The 26,091-nt window shown below is 51.6% G+C and overlaps 10 protein-coding genes across 10 annotated transcripts; 8 read left to right on the forward strand and 2 right to left on the reverse strand.

Annotated features, from left to right (window-relative positions):
* Positions 1–1,177: 1,177 nt before the first annotated feature.
* Positions 1,178–2,133, forward strand: sfh5 (CRAL/TRIO domain protein; the record flags this gene model as incomplete). Its single annotated transcript, XM_025581901.1, has 2 exons — positions 1,178–1,611; positions 1,668–2,133. Coding segments are annotated over 2 exons (900 nt in total), but the record flags the coding sequence as incomplete, so codon positions are not given.
* Positions 2,134–2,743: 610 nt separating this feature from the next.
* BO95DRAFT_408205 (terpene cyclase/mutase family protein) lies at positions 2,744–5,396 on the forward strand. The gene is made up of 4 exons (XM_025584098.1): positions 2,744–3,143; positions 3,211–3,674; positions 3,731–5,176; positions 5,232–5,396. Exons 1-4 carry the CDS (start codon positions 2,937–2,939, stop codon positions 5,320–5,322), a joined length of 2,208 nt encoding a protein of 735 aa, XP_025445047.1. The 5' UTR covers positions 2,744–2,936; the 3' UTR covers positions 5,323–5,396.
* Positions 5,397–5,556: 160 nt separating this feature from the next.
* Positions 5,557–7,773, forward strand: BO95DRAFT_440327 (co-chaperone SGT1). Its single transcript, XM_025585937.1, has 2 exons — positions 5,557–6,693; positions 6,762–7,773. The coding sequence occupies exons 1-2, from the start codon at positions 5,857–5,859 to the stop codon at positions 7,335–7,337; spliced, it is 1,413 nt and encodes a 470-aa protein (XP_025445048.1). The 5' UTR covers positions 5,557–5,856; the 3' UTR covers positions 7,338–7,773.
* A 177-nt stretch (positions 7,774–7,950) lies between these two features.
* On the reverse strand, positions 7,951–9,608 carry BO95DRAFT_383800 (PQ-loop repeat-containing protein). Its single transcript, XM_025583435.1, has 2 exons — positions 9,427–9,608; positions 7,951–9,332 (listed from the first exon to the last, which is right to left on the reverse strand). The coding sequence occupies exons 1-2, from the start codon at positions 9,480–9,482 to the stop codon at positions 8,105–8,107; spliced, it is 1,284 nt and encodes a 427-aa protein (XP_025445049.1). The 5' UTR covers positions 9,483–9,608; the 3' UTR covers positions 7,951–8,104.
* A 383-nt stretch (positions 9,609–9,991) lies between these two features.
* On the forward strand, positions 9,992–11,389 carry BO95DRAFT_383802 (putative SIR2 family histone deacetylase). The gene has a single exon (XM_025583436.1). The coding sequence runs from the start codon at positions 10,106–10,108 to the stop codon at positions 11,246–11,248; it is 1,143 nt and encodes a 380-aa protein (XP_025445050.1). The 5' UTR covers positions 9,992–10,105; the 3' UTR covers positions 11,249–11,389.
* Positions 11,390–11,882: 493 nt separating this feature from the next.
* BO95DRAFT_440330 (cyclin-dependent serine/threonine-protein kinase phoA) lies at positions 11,883–13,397 on the forward strand. The gene is made up of 2 exons (XM_025585938.1): positions 11,883–11,996; positions 12,068–13,397. The coding sequence occupies exon 2, from the start codon at positions 12,294–12,296 to the stop codon at positions 13,101–13,103; it is 810 nt and encodes a 269-aa protein (XP_025445051.1). The 5' UTR covers positions 11,883–11,996; positions 12,068–12,293; the 3' UTR covers positions 13,104–13,397.
* Positions 13,398–14,597: 1,200 nt separating this feature from the next.
* BO95DRAFT_451075 (Nnf1-domain-containing protein) lies at positions 14,598–17,351 on the forward strand (the record flags this gene model as incomplete). The annotated part of the gene is made up of 6 exons (XM_025588060.1): positions 14,598–14,854; positions 14,914–15,115; positions 15,180–15,677; positions 15,731–15,806; positions 16,545–16,920; positions 17,057–17,351. 6 exons carry the CDS (start codon positions 14,598–14,600, stop codon positions 17,349–17,351), a joined length of 1,704 nt encoding a protein of 567 aa, XP_025445052.1.
* BO95DRAFT_471710 (uncharacterized protein) lies at positions 17,330–19,158 on the reverse strand (the record flags this gene model as incomplete). Its single annotated transcript, XM_025589608.1, has 4 exons — positions 17,330–18,704; positions 18,791–18,932; positions 19,015–19,045; positions 19,099–19,158. The coding sequence occupies 4 exons, from the start codon at positions 19,156–19,158 to the stop codon at positions 17,441–17,443; spliced, it is 1,497 nt and encodes a 498-aa protein (XP_025445053.1). The 3' UTR covers positions 17,330–17,440.
* Positions 19,159–21,469: 2,311 nt separating this feature from the next.
* On the forward strand, positions 21,470–22,699 carry BO95DRAFT_471711 (uncharacterized protein). The gene is made up of 3 exons (XM_025589609.1): positions 21,470–21,516; positions 21,736–21,878; positions 21,932–22,699. Exons 2-3 carry the CDS (start codon positions 21,828–21,830, stop codon positions 22,247–22,249), a joined length of 369 nt encoding a protein of 122 aa, XP_025445054.1. The 5' UTR covers positions 21,470–21,516; positions 21,736–21,827; the 3' UTR covers positions 22,250–22,699.
* A 722-nt stretch (positions 22,700–23,421) lies between these two features.
* BO95DRAFT_51162 (NTF2 and RRM domain protein) lies at positions 23,422–25,751 on the forward strand. Its single transcript, XM_025591451.1, has 4 exons — positions 23,422–23,431; positions 23,560–24,038; positions 24,119–25,150; positions 25,225–25,751. The coding sequence occupies exons 2-4, from the start codon at positions 23,724–23,726 to the stop codon at positions 25,516–25,518; spliced, it is 1,641 nt and encodes a 546-aa protein (XP_025445055.1). The 5' UTR covers positions 23,422–23,431; positions 23,560–23,723; the 3' UTR covers positions 25,519–25,751.
* Positions 25,752–26,091: the final 340 nt, after the last annotated feature.

Consider the following 26,091-nt stretch of genomic DNA (forward strand, 5'->3'; position numbering starts at 1 on the left):
GCCGTAGGGCATCCCATCCGGACCCGGAGCCGAGAATAGCAGCAACACCGATTGATGTATCAGATGGTCAGGCCATAGTTACGAGTCTTTTCTCTCTCAAAAGCCGGGCTTTCTGCATTTTGTCAGGGGCAGCAGAACTGATAGCCGCGCTGTGAAATGAGTTGTCATTTCTCTCTCTGCCTTTTGTTTCTTTTCTTCCTTCCGTTATTGCTTTCCCCCCCTCCCCCTTCTCTCCATCTTCTTTTTCAGCTTCATCTCAACCTGGGCTCATTCTGAAACACCCTTGCAGCAGAGTTAAAATTAGCCAGCGACCGTTGGGGTTTAGTGAGTTGGTCTCCGAGGCTGTTATCATTTATCAATCGTCCAGCGCGGAGCCATGGCAGCTCCACAGTCTAGACCCCCAGACCCAAGAACTAGTTAGTTAGACAGTTTCAGGTTGAATAATCTCTGAACAAATGTTTCGTAGTACTAGAGGTACAGTAAATAGTAACTTACTCCGTAGTTTGTGTGGCCAGTGGCCTAGCTGCTACATGGTTAATCCGTTGTTGTTATTGTTGTTATTGTTTCTGTTGTCCATCCCTGTAATTAGAGCCTACCTAGTATTCTCTCTCTCTCTCTCTCTCTCTCTCTCTCTCTCTCTCCGCTTTCGCTCTTCTCGTCATCCTCTCTCATTCCCTCGTTCCGTCTCTCCCTCGCTTCCATCTCCTCTGAATTCCTCCTTCATCCCTTGACTTCTCCATTGATCACCTATTCATTTCTGTGGTCAGTCACTCGACCACGTTGCGACCTGACAGAAATCCTCCATTTCTTAGCGAACCACTCCTTAGCATCCCAGTCCACCATGTCCCATCACCAGGAGAAGACGACGACTCCAGTCGTTCCTGAGTCGCAGCCTGCTACCACCACTACTCCTGAGGCCCCTCAGCCTGCGTCTGCTGAGTCTGCTACCGCTGCTGCTGCTGCTACTACCGACACTATCGCTGAACCTCAGCCGGAGATGACGACCGAGGAGAAGATGGCCGCGGAACCTGCTCAAATACCCGCCGCCGCTACCGCTGCTGCTCCTTCTATTCCCGCCACCACCGAAGCTCCCGTTACCGAGACTGCTCCCGCTATAGAGGCAAAGAACGAGGAAGTAGCGAAGGAAGGACCTTTAAAGGATGGCGTCAAAGAGGAAGAACCCAAGGAAGAACCTAAGGAGGAGGCCAAGGAGGAGCAGCCTGCTCAACCGGAATATCTGGTTAAAACCCCCGCTCTCGCCGAATTCTTCGATCGCCTGCCTGCCATTCTCTCTGCGACCGGCCATGCTGAGATGTGGGGAGTGACCTTGAAGGACTTCAACGATATCCCCACGGTCAACGTACTCATCAAATTCTTGCGCGCTAACGAGGGCAATGTCAAGCTGGCTGAGGAGCAGCTCACCAAGGCTATGCAATGGCGCAAGGAGATGAACCCCATCGCGCTGACTGAAGGTCAATACAATGCTGAGAAGTTCAGTGGTCTTGGCTATGTGACCAAATACACCGAGGCGAACGGCCAGGAGGTTATTGTTACGTGGAATATTTATGGAAGTGTCAAAAACGTGGAAGCTACGTTTGGTGACTCAGATGAGTATGTGACCCCCCTTTGAGAATATGCTGTCAATGCGAAGCTAAACCTGAATTCAGGTTCATCCGGTGGCGTGTGGCACTCATGGAGCTGGCAGTCAAGGATATGAAGCTCGGCGAGGCTACGACCGTGATTGACTATGAGGGAGAGGATCCCTACCAGATGCTCCAGGTCCACGACTACTTGAACGTCAGCTTCCTCCGCTTGAATCCCAACATTCGCGCAGCCACCAAGAAGACTATTGAGGTCTTCGCCACCGCCTACCCCGAACTGCTGCGCGAGAAGTTCTTCGTCAATGTTCCTGCCATCATGGGCTGGATGTTCGCCGCGATGAAGGTTTTCCTCAGTAAGAACACTACGCGCAAATTCCACCCCATCTCCAACGGCGCCAATCTGGCTCGGGAGTTCCCTGCTCTGAAGGATCAGTTTCCTCACTCTTACGGCGGCACCGGTCCCGCCTTGCAGGAAGGTGGCTATACCGTCAAGTTGGAACAGAGTGCTCCTGTTCCCGCCGCGGCTCCCGAGCCGACGCCGGACGCCGAGGGCTCGAAGGAAATTGCAATCCCGGCTGAAGAAGTGCCAGTTGAGGCGCCCAAACAGGAGTCCTCGACCGCGGAGCCTGTCAAGGTGGACCCTACAGTGACGGCTCAGGAGACGTCCGCTGTGGGGGTGGCCAAATGAATTGAAGTGATCGAGAAGTTTATGGTTATGGAAGGATAGGGCAGGATTGATACCCGGAGGACTTGGTAAATTGATTTTGTGGTGTTGTTGTGGTTGTGGTTGTTTTTGCATACTTGATACCTCAGAACCATTTGGGCTTGCGAGCCCTGGATTGGAGATGTTGTCCTTCAGATCAGTAGTAATCTTTAATCAGGACCTGATGTCTCTTGCCAAGGGATATTGGGGACGTTGGGAACGTTAGGGATGATTCTATGTGATTGTTCTTTCTATCTGTTATCCTGTTATCCTGTTATCCTGTCTAGTTAGTTAGTTACATGTGATATGTCAGATTCAAGTGCGTACTACCGGCATGTCTTGATTAGGCAACCACACCCCCTGATGGGTGACTAAGCGGGTAGCTCCGTCGATCAAGAATGTGTGTTGATTTGATTTACCTTACCTCAACTACAACTAACTACTACTAATTAACTTATCTTGAAAAGCGTTTAGGCCAGGTTGCGAGACCCCCCGTAGAACGCAGGGAAGCTTCAATTGCTTTTGGTCAATGCCTCTCTGCCAGTCTAGTGTCTAGCTTCTAGACTATTATTGTTGTGCCATTGACCTGTCTCGCTTCGTATCGTTCCCCCCCTTCTTCCATAGCAGCAGCCATGTCGGGAACACATATCGCTCCGTGGAGAACCCCGGCCCAGGGCCATTTGACTTCCGATGACCATGGAGATACCAAAACGGACTACACTCGCTGGCGACTACGGGACGATCGCGGTCGCCAAACGTGGCACTATCTCGAATCGGATGAGGAGTGTGAGAAGTGGCCGCAGACGGTGGCCGATAAGTACTTTCTGGGTTTACCCACGGTATATCTATCCTCTCTGGTGCTCTTCGTTGGCTTAAGCTATTTTCTCTAATCGGGCTGAGCTCTAGGGTCTTCCCGAACTTCCAACGCCCAAGACTCCGCTTCAATGTGCAGAGAACGGCCTGGAGTTCTTCTCAAAGCTACAGCTCGAGCCGGGCAATTGGGCCTGCGAGTACGGTGGGCCTATGTTCCTGCTTCCGGGCCTGATTATCACCTACTATGTCACGCACACTCCCATCCCCCCGGAAAATGCGACCGAGATCAAGAGATACCTCTTTGCTCGGCAGCATCCGGAGGATGGTGGCTGGGGTCTTCACATCGAAGCTCATAGCTCCGTCTTCGGGACGTGTATGAATTACGTCGCGCTGCGGCTGGTTGGGGTCAATGAAGACGACCCCCGCATGGTCAAGGCCCGCGGACTGCTTCATAAATTTGGAGGCGCGCTCTATGGACCTCACTGGGCGAAGTTCTTCCTCAGTGTGCTGGGTGTGATGGAGTGGGATTGCGTGAATCCTGTTCCGCCAGAGATCTGGTATGTTGGCTTGCTGTTATCGGTGTGAGGTAGAGAAATGCTGACTTGGGCTTTAGGTTGCTTCCGGACTGGGTGCCATTTGCCCCTTGGCGGTGGTGGATTCACATTCGGCAGGTCTTCCTGCCCATGTCTTATCTGTGGTCTAAGAAATTCGCCCATCCGTTGGACCCTATCACCAAGCAGCTTCGGCAAGAGCTGTATACGCAACCATATGATTCGATCGATTTTGCCGGCCACCGCAACTCAATCCACGCAGCGGACAATTACTACCCGAAGACGTGGCTACTGAACACGCTGAACTCGGTTCTCGTCAGTTTCTGGAATCCCTATTTCCGGGTTTCCGCAGTGACCCGCCGCGCGGAAGAGTGGACTTGGGAACTGATCCGGATGGAAGATGAGAACACGGATTACGCTGGCTTGGGGCCGGTCAGCAACCCTATGAACATGATCGCGTGCTATGAACATGACGGCCCCGATAGCTACTCGGTACGCCGGCACCGTGAGCGCTTGAATGACTACATGTGGATGAAGGATGAGGGCATGTTGATGAACGGCACCAACGGAGTGCAGGTCTGGGATACCACCTTCATCATCCAGGCTGTTGTTGTGGCTGGTTTTGCGGCGGACCCGAAGTGGCGGCCAATGTTGACCAAGGCGCTGGAATTCGTGGAAGACCACCAGATGCGCGAGAATGTCCCGGATCAGGAGAAGTGTTATCGCCAGCATCGGAAGGGCGCGTGGCCGTTCAGCACCAAGACGCAGGGCTACACGGTGAGTGACTGCACTGCTGAGGGACTGCGGGCTACGATCCAGCTACAAGAGATGCACAGCTTCCCGAAGTTGATTTCGACGCAGCGACTGAAAGATAGTGTGGACTGTTTGCTGCTTATGCAAAATCCATCCGGGGGATTCACTGAATACGAGACCACTCGCGGGTCAACTAAGTTGGAGTGGCTTAACGCGGCGGAGGTCTTCGGTGGCATCATGATAGGCTACGACTACCCGGAGTGTACGACGGCCTCCGTGACTGCACTCTCACTCTTCAGCAAGTACTTCCCTGACTACCGCGCGGATGAGATTCGAGCCGCCAAGGAGCGGGCAGTCCAGTATATCAAGCGGGTGCAACGGGCTGATGGCAGTTGGTATGGATCGTGGGGGATTTGCTTCACCTACGCGGCCATGTTTGCGTTGGAGAGTCTGGCGAGCATCGGTGAGACGTACGAGACCAGCGCGGACTCCCGCCGCGGCTGCGAGTTCCTGCTGTCGAAGCAGAAAGAAGACGGTGGCTGGGGTGAGTCGTATCTCAGCAGTGAGAAACACGTGTATGTGCAACATGAGACGTCACAGGTGGTACAGACGGCATGGGCCTGTCTAGCCCTGATGGAGGCGGGCTATCCTCACAAGGAACCATTGGAGCGGGCGATGAAGCTGCTGATGTCACGACAGCAAGCCAACGGCGAGTGGCTGCAGGAGTCCATCGAAGGGGTATTCAATCAATCTTGGTAAGTTGTTCCCTCCCGGAAATCTATTGGTTGCCTACTAATGTGAATGGGTCAGTATGATCTCTTATCCGAACTACAAGCTCTACTGGCCGATCCGGGCTTTGGGATTGTATGCACGCAAATTCGGCAATGATTCCTTGTTGTGAGATAGAGATAGATCGGCTGTGTTCCTCTGTCTATCTGTACAGTACATTCAAGACCTAAATCATACTATGTAATCAGAATAATCATTCGTAAAGTTCAAATACCGGGTTTAAAAGCAGGGTAACTTACTTCGTACGAATCTTCCGAGTATGGATCACGTGGCTGTGTTTTGTTTCTTTCCCCGCAGGTCGATTTCTCCAACTTTCTACTTCCTTCCCTTGCCTTGCTGTTGTTCCCCGCTTCACTTCTCTTCTCTTCCTATTCATCACCCTTGTTTGCGCTCGCTTCCTCTTACAAGAGATGTGTATCGAAGCTCTTCAGTGTTTGTACTTCTAGTGGATCTGCCTTTGCTAGCTAGCGCTGACACAATCACAGAGCTCAACCGACTGCCCCACCAACGACCCAGACACCAAGTCCTCAACCCGACCTCGTCATTCTACAGATTCCCCCGAATTCTACTTCCCACTCCGAAAGGAGTTAAAGACGAAAAGCAAGACAAACACCCACACAAACACGCCCCTACACACACGCGCAAAATGGACGCCGCATCCCAAGGCGACGCCGCCTGCACCCAGTCCGACTACCCCCGCGCCCTCCTCCACTACACCACCGCCCTTCTCGCCTCCCCACGTGCCCCGGCCTACTACATCAAACGCTCGACCGCCTTCTCGCGGCTGAAACCCGCCGACTCGCTCGCGGCGTTGCGGGATGCCGAGGTCGCGGTGCTCCTGGCCCGGGAACGCGGCAAGCGGGAGTTGATCCTCGCGGCGCAGATGCGACGCGCGGTGGCGCTTTTCCAGCTGGGACGGTTCGGGGATGCGGGGTTTGTGTTCAGATTGGTTGACGAGAAGGTGAACGGTCCTGCGGACAAGGCGAAGGCTGCGGACGGGAAGGGCACGGGGGTCGAGGACAAGCTCATGAATGCGATGTCGGTGGCGAACAAGCCCGCGGGTTCGAAGAATGGGTTCGAGCAGGAGTTGCCGATCTGGTTGCTCAAGGTTAAGGGACGGTTGGGAAAGTTGGCCGAGGAGGGGTGTGCGGATGAAAAGGTTGTTGGGGTGACGGTTGGCGAGGTGCCCGAGGGGGTCCAGGTGCCTACTGAGGGGGAGTTAAGAGGGCAATTGGAGACGCTGAAGGGGGGCAGAGCTGTGAGCAGCCAAGACGGGATTGTTGCTGGTGGGAAAGAGAGTGCTGGTGCTGGTGCTGGTGCGAAGACGCCTGCTCCTGCCCCTGCTCCTGCTCATGCGGCGGTGACCACTGCTGCTGCGAAGGTCCGCCATGAGTGGTACCAATCGCAAGACCAGGTGGTCGTGACGCTCTATATCAAGGGTGTTCCCAAGGATCGATTGGACGTGGATCTCAAGAGTGACTCGGTATGTGCATTTCTTGCATAACTTGTGGGTAATAACGTTGATCGTCGCTCCTAACCTCCCACGAACAGGCCTCTTTGCAGTTTCCCCTCGCCTCCGGTGCTCAATACGATTTCACCCTCGACCCTCTCTTCGCCCCGATCGACCCATCCACCTCCAAGGCGACCGTCATGTCCACTAAGATCGAACTCGTCCTCCGCAAACAGACCCCCGGCCAGAAATGGAGTGCCCTCGAATCCACCCCGTCGACGATTAAGCTCGCGGGTCGCCAGGCTGCGACAGCTGCCGCCGCCTCCTCAACGGCCGCTGGCAACCCCAACACAGCTTCTGGCCCAGCATACCCGACTTCCTCCCGCCATGGCGCCAAAGACTGGGACAAGCTCGCCTCCACCCTCACCGCCAAGGCCCCCAAGGATTCCCAACCCGACGACAAGTCTGTGGGTGATGGTGACGGTGACGATGAAGGGAATGACTCCGATGGCGGCGACGCGGTCGATTCGTTCTTCAAGAAACTGTACGCCAATGCTGACCCGGACACCCGGCGCGCTATGATGAAGAGTTACATCGAAAGCCAAGGCACATCGTTGAGTACGAATTGGGAGGAGGTCAGACAAGGGCCGGTGAAGGTAAGCCCGCCGAGTGACTGAGTCAAGTTCTCTGACTTGATGAGGGACATCGTCTCCCAATGCTACGAATCTCCAGTCTACAAGGGGGTGTAAAGCCTGGAGTCTGGTCTATGAGGCGGGAGGCGCATCTCTTTTGTCTGGATGGAAACTTTCCTTTTCGGCGGTGATCATGGAGTTTTGCGGGAGGTTCTGCGTTGAAGAAAAAAATTGTCCTTTGGGGAATTGATTACCAGCGGGTGTTTTCAAGGTGCATCTTGCTTTTCCTTACGTGTTGCGTGAATTAGGGAGCCTAAGGGGATGGATGTACGTTAGCTGATGGCTGATGGATCTGGTCATGTTCGCTTTCCGGCTCCCAGGTGAGACTGGCTGCGGGCGGGCAAGAAGGTGTTGTAACTGCCAATCATCGTTTGAAGCCATTAATCTACATTTGACAAATTGAGAGACAAGATACAATGTCTATTATCTCTGCTCTAAGCTCTTGGGTCCGCATAAGTATATAGTATAGATACAGTGGAGAATGAAGATGATCGCTGGCTGGGGCGCATTAGGCAGAACTCGCGAATACCAGATACCAAGTTGACCAAAGATATGCCAGACAATATACCAATAATTCCACAGGGAAATCAAGGTTTTTCTTTAAAGAAGAGGAAACTTTTTTTTTTCAAAACCACCAACTCCGTAGTCAAAAAGTAGGACTACTCACCCAAAACGATAAGATATTTTCATTATCATCATCATAATCAACATCAATATCATCAGCTTCGGCTTCAGCTTCGTCGTCGTCGTCGTCATCCGCGAACGGTCTCATCTTCGTCTACACTGACATCCGTTGAGACCTCCTCGCTCGTGTTTTCTTGGTACAAGAAGAATTGAACGAAGATGCACATATCCAGCAGCAATGTGCCAAAGCTCCCGATCAGCCAGGACAGGTTGACGAGGATGTATTGACCGTATTTGGTGGAGAGCTCGGCCGGGGAGCACCGTCTTGGATCATTGGAGGGTTGGGGCGGAGAGCTCGCGCGCGGGCTGCTGGTATCTGCGGCGCAGACGGGCGAGTACGCCAGGATGGACAGCACGTAGGTCAGGTTGCCGATACATGCAAATAGGAAAAACAGGAGGGAGACGCCGTCCGTCGATTTGCGGCGGTAGTTGAGGAGGATCTGCGGGAGGCGCGAGCCGAGGTACAACGCGGCGCAGAGGTAACCGAAGACCTGGCCCAAGGGATCCATTTCGAGCGACGCATCCGAGGCGGAAGAGGTGTCGTGGTGGTGGTGGTGGTCGTCGTCGCCGGAGGGCTGGGCGGTGCGTTGGCTGATGTACCAGCCTAGAACGCCGGCGGCGCAGACGAGGGTGATGGCCGAGGCGTGGAAGAGAGTGGTTTGCAGGGTGGTCAGCGTGCGCGGGGGCCGAGGTTCCTTGACGGGTTCGATGAAGGGCGTGACCGGGGACAGATGGGTGCCGTCGATGGAGGGGTGGAGGAACGATGCGGATGAGTGCCGACGACTACTTGTGAGCGGGGCCGGTCGTTGGTGGTGGTCTTGCGGGTGATAGGGGGTGATGGTTACGGAGGATGCCGAGCTGGTGGTGTTGCTGGCATGGTAGGACGGGCCGCCGCCGCGCCGTTTGGGGGAGCCAAGGAGCGCGGTCTGCTCCGTCGGCTTGCGGGCCATCACCGGGGAAGGCACTTCCGTCTCCTCATCGCCGGCTTCTTCCTCGTCGTGGATGGAGGAAGCTGCCGAGGCACGCTGCCGCGGGGATGGCTCCTCGTCTCGAAGGGTGAACCCCCGGTAGTAGAAGCATTGGGCGAGAAGGACAACGTCAGCGAGGGTGTAGTAGACGGCGAGAATTATCATGGTCGGCAGGACACCCTGTAGCACGGCGCCGAGGATGTTGAAGACATCACCGGCAAGCCAGACGATCAGGAAGAGCAGTGAAAGGCCATCGGCGGATCCACGGCGGAAATTCTCAATGATTTGAGGCGAAAAAACGACCACCCAGCAGGCAATTGAGATCGATCTGGTCTTTGCGTCAGTATAGAAGAAAGAGAAAACACGAATTGATCTACCGTATCCGATGGGAACTTGGTAGAGCTTGGTGAGCGGCCACCTACCCACATATTCCACTCAGGGCTTCTAGATTGATATTGCCGGTCTGTGCGGGAAACATGACCGGTTTTTTTTCTTGTTGTTGTCGTTATGGTGTATTGCTGTAGATTTGGCTAGAGCGTGATAGAGATCTGCTCCCTATTGACGCTCAATTACCTCTGCTTGAATGGTGGGAATTGAACTGACAATAAAGAGCCAGAAATGACGTCCGCAGACTCTGCCGAGGAGGAGGAGAAGAAGAAGAAGAAGAAGGAAATAATAATCACGTGATTCAATCCGGGGTAAATCAGGGATCTTCCTCTGAATTCGTTGACTTGGTACAGTACTACTTGGTGTACTATACTTACCGTACAGGTAAGTACCTTACCAGCTCAATATAGTACGAGACGACTAGTCTGGACCCCCGGACTGGTCACTGCGTACTCTACTCCGGACAGCGGCTAAATTGCTGTAGTTACTTACAGTACTTGTACAGTAATCAACTACCGATTGAGTAAGAGTTGGAAAGTTAACCAAAGTCGACTTAACTACGGAATACTGACAACATTATTGACGGGATCCGATGATTGATTATTACTAAGGACTGTACATTCGTTCATTAACTAACTCAAGTTAATTATTCCTGCTGCCCACTCCGCCTCGCCTCATCCCCCATTTTCCATTTTCCCAATATGAGGCTTCTCAATGACTGCACCTTCGATTAGGATCCCCTTTACCGGGCCCTTACCTCCTCCTATCATTGTTCCTTCGTCTGCTCGTACAGTTGCGGGTGCCATTGATGCACTCCGATCATTTCTGACAGCATCGCCCTCCCCTTACCTGCGTGGCGTGGACGTCGGTAGACATGCCCAGACCGTGCTCCTAACGGGCGCAGGTATCTCGGTCGCATCGGGTTTGTCCGACTATCGAGGGGAGAATGGCACTTATCGAACCAACAAAGCATATAGACCGGTTTACTACCACGAATTCGTCACACGCCACGAGTCCCGCAAACGATACTGGGCTCGCAGTTTCATCGGGTGGCCGGGCCTTTTGAAGTCGAATCCCAATTCAACGCATTTGGCCATCCGGGACATCGGCGCCAAGGGCTATATCAGTTCAGTGATTACCCAGAACGTGGACTCCTTCCATTCCATCGCCCATCCCGAGCTGCCTACCCTGGAGCTGCATGGCTACTTAAGATCGGTGGTTTGCGTCAACTGCCGAAACCAGGTGCCTCGAGATGATTTCCAGAGATCGCTCGAAAGACTCAACCCGGCTTGGGCCGAGTTTCTGGCAAAGATGACTGATCTTGGCGCCTTGGATACCAATAACCGGGAGGAGCAACGGCGGAGGGGTTTGAAAATCAATCCCGATGGTGACGTCGATCTGCCGGAGGCGCCATACTCGACGTTCCGATACCCATCCTGTCCGACCTGCCTGGAGAAGCCTCCGCGTTTGCACGATGGTACATTAGCAAGGGTGGAAGTTGAAGCGGACGGGGCCTGGCTTCCCACATCCACTGCCGGGATTTTGAAACCCGGCGTCATCATGTTCGGCGAGAACATCGATCCTGCCGTAAAGGCGGCGGCAGAAGAAGCGATCGATGACGCTGGAAGACTACTGGTTTTGGGAAGCAGTCTCGCAACGTATTCAGCCTGGCGCTTAGTGGAACGAGCCTATAAAAGAGGCATGCCTATCGGGATCATCAATATTGGAGGCGTCCGGAATGAAGCGGTTCTCTTTGGAGGAGATCGCGAAGCCATCTCGCGATTTATTCGCCTTAGTCTACCTTCGGAGTCAATTCTAGCTCCGGTGGCTACCCAAATCCCTATTTTGGTTCATTAGATTCCATCAGAAGTCGTGTCGTGTGCATAGGACGATAGAAAGAGAGTGTGGGAGAGAGAAAGGGGATAGAGTTTCATTGTGAACGGTGATAATCGCCAGCATGTACAGTAGTACAATATTTCGTAGTATAGACACAAAATGGCTCTTTCTCTTCTTCGATCTTGAATTCCAAAAAAAATAGAACAGAAAAGAACAGAAAAAAACAGAAAAGAACAGAAACGGAGCAGTTTCTGTTAGAGGATTAACTGCCTCTAGAAAATACTACACTTATAGTCATCTAGCTACCCACGAAGTCCAGTACCTGCCGGTGACTGGCCGTAGCGGAGGACAAGCCGGGCGGCAAAGTCAAGGGAAGGTACGGAGACTCCGTACGGTAACCTGGAACCTGGAACGTACTGGGCTAAGTCTGCTGCCTCCTGCTGTCTGGTTCTCTCTCCGCCTGTCCATCTCCGACCCAGGCGCGGGGCTCAGTTGGTTGACTTAACCGTTGTTGCCCGCCCTTCTAGCATCAATCATTTCCATGGACAGTCGCAACAGTTCACGACCTGCTTCCAATTCTTCCTTGCAGCGTACCGCCTATCTGGACCTCATCTCCACCCTCGTTTCGCCCAAGTCATTTCTCACTCACTCGCAGCGGCCTAAACCGCCATCATTTCACCCCCAACCATCGGTCGCACAGGAAACCTTCACCACCGCGTCGCCAGCAATGGACAAGCAACAGCCCAGCTCTTTCCAGCAGCTGGAGAAGGTAAGAGCCTTAATCTTCGACCCCTTATACACTCTCGATATTCTTACTAACTCTGGCTTGGTCGATTCTAGCTTGGAGAGGGTACCTATGCTACCGTATGTGATTTCCCCCTTTCCCGCCTTCGCTGCTGCGCGTGGTGACGACCCACACTATAAGTCGATCTAAATACTTATCCGATGGTTATCCTAGGTTTTCAAAGGACGGAATCGCCAAACTGGTGAGCTGGTTGCCCTAAAAGAGATCCATCTAGACTCCGAAGAAGGAACGCCATCGACCGCGATTCGCGAAATCTCTTTGATGAAGGAGCTCAAACATGAAAGTATTGTTTCGCTATACGATGTGATCCACACAGAGAACAAGCTGATGCTTGTCTTCGAATATATGGATAAGGATCTCAAGAAGTACATGGATACCCGGGGCGATCGGGGTCAACTGGACCAGGCAACCATCAAGTCATTCATGCATCAGCTCTTGAAGGGCATTGCTTTCTGCCATGAAAACCGGGTTCTGCATCGTGATCTCAAACCCCAGAACCTTCTTATCAACAAGAAAGGACAGTTGAAACTCGGGGACTTCGGTCTGGCCCGTGCCTTCGGTATTCCCGTCAACACTTTTTCCAACGAGGTTGTGACGCTGTGGTACCGTGCCCCAGACGTCTTGCTAGGCAGCAGAACTTATAACACGAGTATTGATATCTGGTCGGCTGGCTGTATCATGGCAGAACTCTACACCGGTCGTCCCCTGTTCCCTGGCACTACGAATGAAGATCAACTCCAAAAGATTTTCCGTCTTATGGGCACACCTTCGGAGCGCTCATGGCCCGGCATCTCTCAACTGCCGGAGTATAAGTCGAATTTCCACGTGTATGCAACCCAAGATCTTGGCCTAATTCTCCCCCAGATCGATCCTCTGGGACTGGATCTATTGAATCGGATGCTCCAGCTTCGTCCCGAGATGCGCATCAGTGCCCACGACGCCCTGCAACATCCTTGGTTCCACGATCTCCCTCAGTTGCAGGCGCAGCTGCAGCAACAGCAGCAGCAACAGCAACAGCAACAGATGTCCGGGGCATATGGCGGGATGGTTCCTCCCCAGCAAGCGTATTAGCCATCAGCAGTCGAGAGTTATCACTTTCTATTATCGCAACTCGTGTTCTGATTTGTGCTCTGCGGTTATATCTTACCTTTTGCACCGTATTGACTTTTTTTCATGAGATGAAGGACATGATGAAGCACTTGGATTGGTTCTAGAACGGAGAGCGTGGCGTTATACTTGAAGAAGGGCTCGATGTGGTGTTCTCTTGTTTGCCCTTGGTTCTCGCAGATTCCCGTCTTTCTTTCAGCTTATATTAGCGTATGCGAGATGATATCGCCAGTAGGGAATCACAATCTACAGTTTGATTATCATTTCGTGCCTGCTCCATCCGCTACCACCCCGTACAGGTACTCGTGGTTTCTTAGATTGTAATGTGCCAGGCGCCTGAATGAGCATATAGCGTCAGCCCTGTCGCTTGCGATGCAGGGCATCGGTCCCAATCAGGCGGCCATGCATATCCACAGTAAGGGCTCAGGAGGCATGCATGTTCTGATCAGTGATTACTGAGGTTATGACCCAGTAAGCAATCTTTCTTTCCGTACTCTATATTTTCATTGGGATTGACAACCATGCTTTCTGGACCGATGATGAAGAATCAAGTGGGGGTGAGACCTGTAGTTGTGACAGCACATATTCGGAATGTACTCGTATGAATTCCAGATTGTTTTTCTTCCTTGCTTCCACTCCAGACTGACTAGTGCTCACTCCTAACCCGAAAATGAAGATCGACATTGCATCCTCAGATAGGGCTCCGCCGCCAATCCAACTTGTTACACCAGCTGTTTCTTTATGCAAGTGCTAAGAGCATCATGATCCTCTAAGTTCCTGCTCTGCTGACCTGGTGTTATTGCCTATTGCCCTATACCAATCATTTAATTTCCTATCCCCCCCCCTTTTTTTTTTCTAGAAACAAGGTTCATTCGCCCTTGAACATCAACACCTACCACCATTTCCTCCTGCTGTAAGGCTCGTTGCATGAATCTGTCGATGGACATGCCACATAAGGATAGAGAGACAATTCGAGGAATTGATGAGGGTAAGATCGTCCTATCCATGGCTCTGGGACAATCGTTTGGGACATGAAGACCGATCTCGTCACTTCCAATCCTTTGAACAGGGGCTCTGCCTCCCATCATTCAATCGATAACAATGAGAATAACGTATGAAGTAGTCTCATTTGGTGTTTTGAGTCCTGAAAAGCTCACGACGGCGTATGAATATTTACCACCGTGTTTCTTTTCAGACTCTCTCGCAATGTTGGTTTGCACCCAGAAGCGATTGGCTCATCTACTTCTGAAGGTTGAACCCCGACATTATCGGTAGTGCCGAGACTATAGGGGCTTGGATCATGTCCTCGAATGGGCATTAGAGCCCCGACCATTGTCGACTTGTAGGAGAAACCTTGGGGATATCTGATATATCTAACCAGGGCCTCTGCGAAATTTAGGATGGGGATGAAGATTCGTTCTGTGGCTATTTGCATCAGCTTTGCCTCGTCGTGAGACAATGTCGCTATCGCGATCACAACTACAAGCCATCTCGATAACAGAGCGTGTTTGTTCGGTTGTGTCTCTCCTGGGAACTTTCATCATCGTCGTTTCTTTCCTTTCCTCTTCCTCGTTTCGCAAGCCCATCAATCGCCTAGTGTTCTATGCATCATGGGGCAACATGATGGCCAATGTCGCGACACTGATGTCTCAGTCAGGAGTCCGGTTGGGAACTGCAAGCGGCCTCTGCCAGTTCCAGGGCTTCCTTATCCAATGGTTTGCTTTTCATATGTCTCTATTGTCGCATGGCAGCCATCACTGACTTGAAATAATAGGTTTATGCCTGCTGATGCCCTGTGGACATTTGCTATGGCCTGCAATGTCTGGCTGACCTTCTTCCACAAGTATGACTCTGAACAGTTGCGACGACTGGAGGTAAAGTACCTAGTGGCTTGTTACGGGTTACCTTTCATTCCTGCATTTATGTATTTCTTCATTGAGACAAAGACACGGGGCAAGATCTACGGCGCGGCCACAGTAAGTGCACCCACAGTATCTGGACAGTCCCACCAGGCTCCTTCATACTGAGACGATCTTGTAGCTTTGGTGTTGGGTCTCGACCCCCTGGGACTTTTTACGCATTGCCCTATTTTACGGACCAGTGTGGTTGATTATGTGCTTGACCATTTTTATCTATGTGCGCACAGGCAGTGTTATCTATCAGAAGCGGCAGCAACTGAACCGTGCTGGAAATACAGACTCTTCCAGCACCACAGCTAGCTTGAAAAACATCCAACTTTCCAAAGTGACCGAGTTTTCCATAACCCGGGAGATTGTGCATACTGTGCAAGTGCCGCTGGAGGGGAATGAAGACCCGATATCGACCAAGAGTCTGCACACATTCTATTGCCCATATTCAGTCACCATTCAAGCTGGAAGCGATCTCAAGGATAGCGAGAAAACTGCAGAGCAACCTTACGGACATGACCAAATCAGCGCCGGCATCCAACGCCGAGCGACCGTGATGGAAACGAATTCGGCAGCATGGGCTTACAGCAAATATGCGATCCTCTTCTTCATTGCTCTGTTAATCACATGGGTAAGTATTCGCTGCCCCTCTCGATCTGGACCGCGATTGCTGATATTGCACAGGTGCCATCAACGGCCAATCGAGTCTATTCACTGGTGCTCCCGCATAAGGCCAGCTTTGAGTTGAATTACATCTCGGGTCTAGTGCTACCACTGCAGGGATTCTGGAATAGTATCATATATGTGTCAATCTCATGGCCAGCATTTGAAGAACTCTTGTTCTCGAATAGGAAGGTTGGCGTTCAAGCTGGAGACCAGGCAGGGTCAATTGAGTCCGAGCGCGAGCGCCCACAGTGAAATTGCAATGCGAACTGCAAAGCTTTCTTGACTCACCGAAGACAAGCCTACCACTGACGGGGCTTTCAACCACATTGGGTAGATAATCCCAAACTTACTTTCGTGCTTGTATAATAGATCATTTTGATTTCTCTTCTATGTATTCCAGTTTCTGAGTCTACAGCGTTGTCGTGTCCAACTAGACTTACTATAACTATCTAGCTAAGTAAGATCTTGTAATCACGTCTTTTTTATCATAGTCCTCAAGCCTCCGTGATCAGCATTATCATCATCGTTGTATGTATGGCGTAGTGGAATCTCTAGCATAGAATCACGTGATGGGGCGCGTCTTCCGGCGCGTCTCGCCCATGCATCCATCGCAATTTCCCCAACCCATCTCCACTGCCGAGCATCTTCAGCCACAGTCGATCGAAGGAACCCTGCCTAACAACTCAATCGCAGGCGAAAGAAAACGATCACACCGATACAAAAAGAAAGAAGGATTACAGCAAAAGAGAAAAGAAAAAGAAAAAGAAAACACCCCGACATACAGTCTCCTCTATCACCTGGTTGAACACATTCCACCCCAAAATGACCGAAGATACCAATCCCGCGAACAGCACCACCACCCGAGCCGCTGCCTCCCCATCTCCTCCCCCTCCGGCCCCTGTCGCATCAACCCCCGGCCCACGCGTCGCCAAATTGCAAGAGATCTTCGACAAAGCACTTGCGCGTACCTTGCGCGCAAACTCATATGCGAACTTCTCGAGCTGTTTCCCCACCCCCGCCAAGCATGTCCCCGCCAGCTTGGAGTCGGTTTGGCGGCAGTTGAATGCGAAGTTGGAGGAGAGTGCGAAAGCGGAGTTTGAGGACATCTTGACGGAACGGGATGCTGTCCGGCAATTGAATGAGCTGGATCGGTTGGTCGGGGAGGCGAAGTATAGGAAGGATCATGGGGTTGGACAGGAGACTGTTGCGTAAGTTCTTATCTTCTCCCTTCGCTCTTTTATTGTTCTTCGTTGTTTTTTTTTTTCTTTCTTTTTGAAAGGGAGAGGCGGGGATGTTCTGTGCGTAACGGCGATTGATGGACTGACCGAGCGTCTCTACAAATAGTCCGCATACCTTGCCTCCTGATGAACTATTTCGATCCCATCTCCTGCCATATATGCGTGAAACGCAGTCATCTCTGAACCACAAGATCGAATCAGTTCAAGATGAGAATTCAGAGCTGGCGCAACGGGTGCAAGCGCAAAGGAGGGAGATTCGAGACCTGCTCGTAGGCTTGGAGTCTGTTGTTGCGGACTTGGAGGTCGCTGCTGCCGCTGCGACGCAGTTCGGCAGCGATAACAATCTACGACAGGAGGCTGCAGAGATGGATGAGGAAATCAGAGCTCGGTCTGAGATATGATTGAACTCTCGTATCCACACGATATCATATTACGGGCAACTTCTGAAATTCGAAAAACGGCGAATTGTATATTACGCCCCGTGGTATGTCTATGACAGAAGCACCTCCATATCACCAGGGCTCATCCATCCATCGTCGACGACATCTTCGGCTACCATCATCAGTTCCTTTGGCGCGGCTCTCCTGAGCTCCTCCAGTTTCTGCTTCTGTCCTTCCAGGGCCGCTGCAATGGCTTCTTTACACGATCCGTCTCGCGACGCCTCTGAGGCTCCGCCTCTCCTGGCTAGTGCTGCGGCGCCTCGGTAGTATGTCTGCGCGTTGCGCAGCAGTGTGGCTCCATATTGCTGAGCCATGGCATAGTTCCAGGGAGGCATGCCAAGCCTCCACCTAGCTATCTCCACGTCTCCCCTGGCTAGGTGGATCTTGGGCAAGTCATCTGCCTCGGGATGCTTAGATGCTTTTGTGAGAGCGTCCAGTGCCGCAGAAAGTGCCTGCCACCGCAATGACAACGCTCTCGTGAACGCTTCAGGCTCGTAAGGAGGAAGATCGATGAGGGCAGTGTTGAACGACGTCAGCGCATCTGCTTTGCTGCAGAGACCACCTGGATCGGAAGAGACATCTAAACCCGCGCCAAAAGCTTGCGAGACCTCACTGGAGTACGTTTCAGCCTCGATTTGGCCGCTTCGATAGAGCAGTTCGTTCAGCCCGCAGGTGAATTTGGCTCTGGCCAAAGCTGCCTCATAGTGTCTGCTCGATCCCTCCACATAAGCGGAGATGCGCTTCTGCAGTAGGTCGGACGAAGAATCCTCCACCCATCCCAGGCCGACCCCAGGGTTGAATGTAAGCAGGTTGCAGAGAGTTGTCAATGTATCAAGTTGTGCTACTGCCGTGTCCACCAATGTATCCTTGGTCACTGGCTCTATGATTGCAGCCCATTGTTCTTGCTCGTCCGTTGGTTTCGACTCCGATGGTTGCTCGGGAGTCTTCTGTGTGTTCTGCGTCTCCACCTCTGGTTGTCCGGCGTCCGCAGATTCCATTTGTTTGATTTGTTCCTGCATTTCTGTAAACTTCAGCTCCTGTAGAAGCAGGCAACGCTGGAAGAGCTCGATCGCTTCCTGCAGAAGCTTTACAGCCTGCGATAGGCGCTCGTCGGATGGGTGCTTCGAATCGGTCAAAATCTCCGCGATGCTCGTAAGCACCTGGCCTGTGTTGAAGAGTGCGTCAGGATTATCTTGCTCTAGAGCAAGCGCCACTCTATGGGACTCCAGTGCCTCTTGCAGGACATCAGTCAATGGGGCCGACAACTGGGCTTTCAATTTCGGATGCTGTGTGATTTCATATTGAACTCGAGCTCTACTGTATGTCAAACAGGCATTCAAAGAAACAATCAAAACACTCGGTGAATCAACAACGCAGGCTGAGGATGATTTGCGACTCACTTGTTATAGGCCAAGTCAAATGCACCTGGATGCTTGATCAAGCCTTCATCGTAGGTATTAATGGCACGCATGAAGAAGCGCAGCGATTTGGCAGCGTCTCCAGCCCGCCATTTTTCTCCGGCTTCTTCTTGTTCGACACCGACTAATGGGGCTCCGTTAGTCTCGTACCTTAGCACCCGACCTACGCAACGGCGTCTATAGGAATAGGTAGTCTTGTGACATACGTGCAAGGTATTCATCAGAGGTTTCGGGGGCCTGAGATGAACCATTAGTATTGCAAGAAACAAACAGCCGGTTTGGATCCATACTCGTTGTGCCGCTTTCTTTTTGGTTTTCGCTTCCTTGAGGAAGGCCTTTGGCTTCGGCATTCTTTTTCTTTTCTTTTTTTTTATCAACTGTCCCTTCTTGTTTTCCTTTTGATTATCTGCTTGGAACAATATTGTTAGATGCTTCCCAGGTTGAGTCTACTATTGCATGGGTTTGCCAATGAGACTCAGCGTAGTGTACAATATAATACAAGACGAGATAATAGTATAAGCTAAACCCGACTACTAGATGAAAGTCTCTTTTGAGAGCTGAGGACTAGTGGAACTCCCGGCGGCGTACGTACTTTTCCGTCGTCAAATTTCCTTTTCCCCGCATCAGGTGACGGAGCCATGTCGGAGACACCGCCTTTTCTTTGTTAAGTGAAAGTCAATGCTTGAATCTACGGAGTACAATGACAATAACCATAGATCATAGATGGACGTTCACTATTCCTTAGACAACTACAGCATACTACCTATGTACTATATACAATACGCTGCGACTCCTATCCGTAGTCCGGGCGGGGATCGCCGAACAACAACCCTCATTTGGGTCAATCGGAGCTCCTGCCTGAGACTCATTGAACCTGCAAAGTCTACATGTGATTTACCTGTGTAGGTTGTAACTACAGGCGAGTTGAGTTCAGAAAGTGTTAGCCGGTTGTCTTGCAAATCTTGAACAAGCCTCTGACACAAGGATTGTGATCTGCTTATCTAACCCAGCAGGTCGCACACCTCGCAATTGAACTTACGTAGTACTCTACTTGATACCTACAGAACAGGTCGCTCTAGGTGCTTGACAATAACCAATAAAGACTTCCACTCTTACGGGCATGATAGCTTTAGAGGTAAAGGTAGGTATGCAACGCCATACCATGCTATTTCCAATGAATTGACATCAGATTGAAAGGAGATAAAGAGTACGTGGAGTAACCTTGAATAGTACGCCGAATTCTTCCCCTCCCTCGGGTAAGACCGATTGAGTACAATGTGCAGGCCACCTTTTCTCCCCTCCTCTTCTTTCCTCCCATGCTTTGTCACAAGCTATGAGATCAGCTCACGTGGCGATATGGGCAATCCCTAGCACGTGGCAGACAACGGGCTGGTTCTGGCTTTAATCTATTATGGTGCTGATGGAGGGCCGCCTCATGCTCTGATTCCCTCTTATCGCTGCTCTTAGATCGTCTTGGATCTCGATAACCACACCAGCCCGCAGAGACAAAGAAAGCACTCTTTCCCCTCTAGGCGATCCCGATCAATGAATAACCAGGAACAACTGATCAACTTTGTTCCTCTATACGTTCCGAAAAATCCAATCACCTTCCTTTTGTGAGTAGCTATCGGGAAGCCAGGGCAATTACAGTGGTCGCAGTGTTCAGCCAAACCGATCGTCATGAATTGTTCCTACTCTAGGATCAGGAGCCGGGTGATATGACAATCCGCCCCAGCCCGTAGTATGAGTAGTAACTTAGTCTGTTTAAGTTGTGTTCCAACAGCAGAGAACCCCTGTCTGATGATCAAGCTGCTATCCGTCCGATGTCTCATAATACTTACTCGAGCCGACCATCTCGGAGAGTCTGACATGGTGTGGCGTGCTGCATAATCGGGTTCTTTTTTTCACTTCGGAAATACAAAAGAACCAGAGTATGCACTGTATTGTACTAGGTTTAGTGCTGCTCTGCAAGGCTGTGTTACCAGTGGGCGAAAAAAAAAATTAGTTGACTACAACCTTGAAGCCACTGACCGGGCTAGATCCCGAGTACGGACATGGCCACCTAACTCCATCCCGGGTTGTCGCTTGTAAGTTAAGTTGTAAGTTAACCAGGGGTACGAGTATGAATTGAATTGGCAATGCCAACAATGACAAAAGAGGATGAGAGGGAGAGGGCGAGAAAAGAAAAGGAAAAAGTGAAACTTCAGATAGACAAGGTTAGAGCTAAAATTCCTTTGTAAATCCTTGACTTTTGTAGGATTCGTGGTCATGGGCATTTTACTTGAGTATATCTATTACTTCAAGGGATTTTTTTTCCATTTCCATTCTCTTATTACATAGAGTCAAAAAAAATACCGCTCCTACTGCGGGCGACCCACTGACATCTCCCCTCCCACCCCCTCCCAAATCCACCCCCCCGAATCCTCGAACAAACGCTCAACGCATGTGCGCACGTACACACCTCACCTCACCTACGCCGCCTACCTCCGGTTTCCTGCTTACTACCTTTACTTTACCCTTGTCCTCCTCCTCCTCCTCTGTTTTTTTCTTATAACATCCTTCTCTCTCGCGCTTTCTCACAGACATACTCTATCTCTCTATCTTCCTCTATTTCTTATGCAACTGTTCCCCTATTCCTCATCGTTCCTCCGGTAGAAGAACAGACAATAGTGTCGCGTCGCCCCTTTCCGACTGTGACCCCTTAAGAGGTATGCATACTTGCGCAAGCCCTATTTCGCCCGTCCGATTTCCTTTTAGCGTGGGTGCCAGTGCTAGATTTTATCCCCGGTGTCTTGTTAAGTTTCCATATGAAAGGAGAGATCGCAATGACCTCCTTAGTATTATGACATTCTCTATCCTCATGCCCCTATGTATCACTGCAGTGAACCCGTCAATCGCTAATCATGTTTAATTCAACCCACGTCTAGTCACAATAACCTCATTGCGCAACTGCCAGCAGCGGAAGTTTACTCAATTTTCCACTCCCCACCCCTTCCTTAGGGATCCTCCCTATCCAGTTATGGCCAGACACACCTCGCTCGACTCCGAAAGACCAATCATGGCTCAATCTGTAAGCCTATTACTCCCGGAACATGGTGCTTGGATTTTGACCGGAGGCTTTAGAACCGGACGTCGAAGAGATTCTCGACTGTGAGCGGGAGCCCCTCGGTTGCGTCATCGGATCTCTCGAGTCTGCCCAGTGGGGATCCCCGACTGGCCGACTTTCACCATCTGCGGGACGGCTTGGAGCGATTGGAGAACAAGCCCCTGCTGAAGCAGCGCTTTGTTCCCACCCCCGAGAAGAGCGACAACCTCAGCAAATTGGCGCTGGGAGCGAAAGTCGAGCGCGCCCTCGACCGAAGAATGACAGGCCAGGATGCCATCATGCGCGAGCCCACCTTGAATGAGAAGGCCGTTGTCGACTCGACTGCGTCCCCTTGATATGAATCTTAGTGCCTTTTTTGAGATGTCGACTGGTTACCGTGCATGACTCTTATGGTTTTTTTGTGATCGGAACCCTCGCACCCTGGGACCCAAAGTCACTTCTTCCCTCTGCCTGTCGGTATCGGGTGCGACGGAACCCTTTCAAACGCGTCTGATATTTATCACTTTCTGAATGAGAAGCCTGTCTAATATCTGTTTTCATACCCCTGCCTCGAGCCAGCTGTTCTGTTTCTGCGAATTCAATGCCTCTTGTGGCTGCCATTACATATTCCATGAATCTACTTGTTCGTTACATCTGACTTATGTGAAAGATCCTTGGAGTACTTGATGTTATACTTGAAAGGCGGTGCTTGTGTTTCTTCAGATGTATAGCCGAGGGAACAGATCACTGCCATACGTACTTACCTCTAGAATGGGGATCGAAGTGGTGGTCAATTATCATTGGTCGTACAATTGCTCTCAGCCAGGCCAAGACACGTAGATACGCCTGGAAATACCATTCCTCGATGAGATTTTCTTCTAATCCACGGCAAACGATCACACCTGCATGAGTCTGCCTGGACGGTTGATTGGTGGGTAGCAATACCCCAGAATGGTTCCTCCCGACATGCAGCCTGGGGGTGGGCATGAGCTCTCGCCTGGAACACCTTCAATATTTGATTAGGACCTGGGCACCACTAATTCACGACCTCACAAAGTATACCTTATATCATCCATAATTCGAAAGCGATTCGAAGACCAAGTTATTGTTCGGGACTATTTCTTGCCTCGGGTGTCAACTGGCCTGGATTCGACAGGCGGTGAGCATACTGCCGAGCGGGCTTTTCTGGGTTCGATGCTCCCAGCACCAAGCAGGCCTTTCCATCCACTAACTTACCAACCAACCTCTTATATTCACCACTTCCTCAAACCATCTCCGTCAACCACTAACAGCTTGCTCCTCACTCAAATCTCTCTTGCTTCTCAAATTCTTCTTCCAGCCATTTGACGCCTAAGTTCTCGCCCCAGTTTTCTTTTTTATCCACTTCTTCCTCAGGCCTTCCTTTCGCACCGCACTTTGTCTAAATCCGAATCGCACAAGACTTCCTCTTCTATTTCACACATCGACGACTTCGACGCGCAAACATCTTGAACATAATTGTTGTTGCTGTCCTTCTTGTCTAGCTTGTTGCATACCTAGTGAGCAGCTCCCTCGTTCCTGACATCGCACATTCATGAATTACTTTTTGCTTCCGCCTTTTCCCTATCGTCCCTCATCTGACGCCATATCTCCAAAGCACGTTGAATATTAACAAAGAGCTTCATAGACGGGTAAAAAGCGTCTTCTCGATAGAGCTCCACCGCCACTATTTTCTTTCTGTCACATAAAGCTCGGTTCTGATAGCCTTTGTACCTTGGGCTCTTGCGATTTACGCCTCCTCGTCCTTCACCTTCATCGTTTCTCAATCCTCAAATTCTGATTCAGCACACAATGGCCGACACGACCCAGGCTCCTTTGAACGGCTACCCTGCGCAACATGCGTACCCCGATCCCTACAACCACACCCATGCCAATGTGAACAGCGCTGCCAACTTCCAGCCTGCGCAGTCTACCACTCCCTCGAACGCGCCGTCGACCGAACAGAAGAATGGCATTGCTAAGGATGAGGTTGGTTGGTACTTTGTCGAGCAGTACTATACCAACATGAGCCGTAGTCCGGAGAAGCTCCAATTCTTCTATTCTAAACGCTCCCAATTCGTCTTTGGAACGGAGGCGGAGAGCGTCCCAGTTGCAGTGGGTCAGAAGGTAGGTGCACTCCAATTGAGCGAGTCATCGCATCCGCGCTATCGGGAATGAGCAATTGCTGACGTTAGATGTATTTTCAGGCTATCAATGAGAAGATCAAGCAGTTGGACTTCCAAGACTGCAAAGTCCGTGTCCTGAACGTTGATTCGCAGGCGTCGTTCGACAACATCCTCGTCTCCGTCATTGGCGAAATCTCCAACAAATTGGAGCCTTCTCGCAAGTTCGTGCAGAGTTTTGTCCTGGCCGAGCAGCCCAATGGTTACTATGTCCTGAACGATATTTTCCGTTACCTGGTTGATGTTGAAGAGGAGCTGGAGACCGAAGAGGCTGCCCCCGCTGCCGCTCCCACCGCTCCAGCTGATGAGCCTACTGCTGAAGAGCCCGCCCAACCTGAGGCTGAGCCTGAGGCTGTCCCTGCCCCGGCTGCGGAAGAGCCCCAGGTTGAGGAGTCTCAGGTCGACAATGAGACAGCTGCTGCTCAGGTTGATCAGAAGCTTGAGCAAGCCGAGCAGAATGTCGAGGAAGTACCCGCTGAGCAGTCGGCTCCCAAGACCAATGGCGCCGAGGCTCAGGAGGCCCCAGTTGAGGCTGCTCCCGAGGCTGTTGAGCCCGCCGCTGCTGCTGAAGCGCCCAAGGTTGAGGAACCCGCGACCCCCGAGCCCACTCCTGCTCCCGAGCCGAAGGAGGCCCCTGCCCCCGCTAAGGAGAGCGCCCCCGCGGCCAAGGCTCTTCCCAAGACTTGGGCCAACATCGCATCCAAGTCCGGCGCCACCGTGCCCGTGGTTCCCGCCATTCCTGTCGCTCCAGTAAAACCTGCTGCTGCCCCTGCTGCTGCTTCTGCCAACTCGTCCCAAGCCGCAGCTCCCGTTCCCGCCGCAGCTCCCGCTCCCGCTCCTGCTGCTGAGTCCGCTCCCAGCCAACCCTCCTCTAACGATGGAGCCGGTTGGCAAACCGCTGGTCACGATCACAAGAAGTCCCAGTCTCGCGCGGCTGATGAGCAGAATGTTCTTGCTTACATCAAGAATGTCACGGAGAAGGTCGATGCCAGTTTGCTCAAGCAGACTCTATCTCGCTTTGGGAAGCTCAAGCACTTCGATGTGAGCCGCCAAAAGGTATGCAATTGCTCTCGCCTGGCCCTATATTTTGGTGTGATTGTCGACGCTAACCTTCTCTGTCTCCCATGTAGAACTGCGCCTTTGTTGAATTCGGCGATGCTGCCGGCTACAACGCCGCTGTTGCTGCCAATCCCCACCAGATCGGAACCGAGCAGATTTACGTTGAGGAGCGCCGTGCTCGCACTAATGCCTACGGTGGTAACGGTAGCTATGCTGGCCGTGGTGGCGCTGGCCGTGGTCGTGGAGACCGTGTCGGCAGCCAGGGTCGCGGCGGCTTCCAGCGTGATGGGCGCGGAGGCTTTGCTCCTCGCGGCCGTGGCGGCAATGTCAATGCCAAGGGTCGCAACCAAACCCAGACTGCTTAAAGCCACAGCAACGTACTGACGAACAAAGAAACCGAGAAAAAAATATGAATTCTTCTTCAAAATCTCAACAACACCACGAACCCAGGTTTCTTGCCTGAGGAATGACGGAAAGTATTTCAGTGAGGTCAAAGCTGTCTATGGCCTTCTCTTTCTCTTCTGTATCTCTTTATCTGGTCATCAACGATTTTCTCTAGCCCTTCCATCCTGGTTTCGGACCATCCTATGTTTTTAGATGCTCACGGCGATCCAGGACATGTATTACTTCCCCCCTCCTTTCCCATTTACTGAATAATGACATGTGTTATGTGGCCCTGCTCTGGCACGATGCATATTAGCGGTTGGAAAAGTTGTCTTATCATTTCCTAACTGGGCAGTTCTTGGTCGTCTATCTGACTCTGGTTTTCTACTGATTTATTGTGTTGTCATGACCTTTGTGAATGTGTCCTACCTCTCCAGCATAGCGAGCTTATTGCCCGTCATGATATGGTCCATGTTTTTCAGCTTCTTGAACTAGGACGGTGTCCCGAAGTGTGTCTCTTCCCTTGCCGACGATGAGTTGCGGGTAATTGCTAT

Source organism: Aspergillus brunneoviolaceus (genome assembly GCF_003184695.1).
Source record: "Aspergillus brunneoviolaceus CBS 621.78 unplaced genomic scaffold BO95scaffold_14, whole genome shotgun sequence".
In the NCBI taxonomy this organism is placed as follows: domain Eukaryota; kingdom Fungi; phylum Ascomycota; class Eurotiomycetes; order Eurotiales; family Aspergillaceae; genus Aspergillus; species Aspergillus brunneoviolaceus.

What these genes read in the sequence shown, in the direction of transcription:
- BO95DRAFT_383802 (XM_025583436.1), top strand. Translation starts at nt 10,106, where the DNA reads ATGACTGCACCTTCGATTAGGATCCCCTTTACCGGGCCCTTACCTCCT.
- BO95DRAFT_440327 (XM_025585937.1), top strand. Translation starts at nt 5,857, where the DNA reads ATGGACGCCGCATCCCAAGGCGACGCCGCCTGCACCCAGTCCGACTAC. An exon ending in TGGATCTCAAGAGTGACTCG is followed by an intron (nt 6,694 to 6,761) that starts GTATGTGCATTT and finishes TCCCACGAACAG; the next exon opens with GCCTCTTTGCAGTTTCCCCT.
- BO95DRAFT_383800 (XM_025583435.1), bottom strand. Translation starts at nt 9,482, where the DNA reads ATGTTTCCCGCACAGACCGGCAATATCAATCTAGAAGCCCTGAGTGGA. An exon ending in GCCCTGAGTGGAATATGTGG is followed by an intron (nt 9,333 to 9,426) that starts GTAGGTGGCCGC and finishes CGCAAAGACCAG; the next exon opens with ATCGATCTCAATTGCCTGCT.
- BO95DRAFT_440330 (XM_025585938.1), top strand. Translation starts at nt 12,294, where the DNA reads ATGAAGGAGCTCAAACATGAAAGTATTGTTTCGCTATACGATGTGATC.
- BO95DRAFT_51162 (XM_025591451.1), top strand. Translation starts at nt 23,724, where the DNA reads ATGGCCGACACGACCCAGGCTCCTTTGAACGGCTACCCTGCGCAACAT. An exon ending in CAGTTGCAGTGGGTCAGAAG is followed by an intron (nt 24,039 to 24,118) that starts GTAGGTGCACTC and finishes ATGTATTTTCAG; the next exon opens with GCTATCAATGAGAAGATCAA. An exon ending in TCGATGTGAGCCGCCAAAAG is followed by an intron (nt 25,151 to 25,224) that starts GTATGCAATTGC and finishes TCTCCCATGTAG; the next exon opens with AACTGCGCCTTTGTTGAATT.
- BO95DRAFT_408205 (XM_025584098.1), top strand. Translation starts at nt 2,937, where the DNA reads ATGTCGGGAACACATATCGCTCCGTGGAGAACCCCGGCCCAGGGCCAT. An exon ending in CCTGTTCCGCCAGAGATCTG is followed by an intron (nt 3,675 to 3,730) that starts GTATGTTGGCTT and finishes CTTGGGCTTTAG; the next exon opens with GTTGCTTCCGGACTGGGTGC. An exon ending in GGGGTATTCAATCAATCTTG is followed by an intron (nt 5,177 to 5,231) that starts GTAAGTTGTTCC and finishes TGAATGGGTCAG; the next exon opens with TATGATCTCTTATCCGAACT.
- BO95DRAFT_471711 (XM_025589609.1), top strand. Translation starts at nt 21,828, where the DNA reads ATGGCCAGACACACCTCGCTCGACTCCGAAAGACCAATCATGGCTCAA. An exon ending in GACCAATCATGGCTCAATCT is followed by an intron (nt 21,879 to 21,931) that starts GTAAGCCTATTA and finishes CGGAGGCTTTAG; the next exon opens with AACCGGACGTCGAAGAGATT.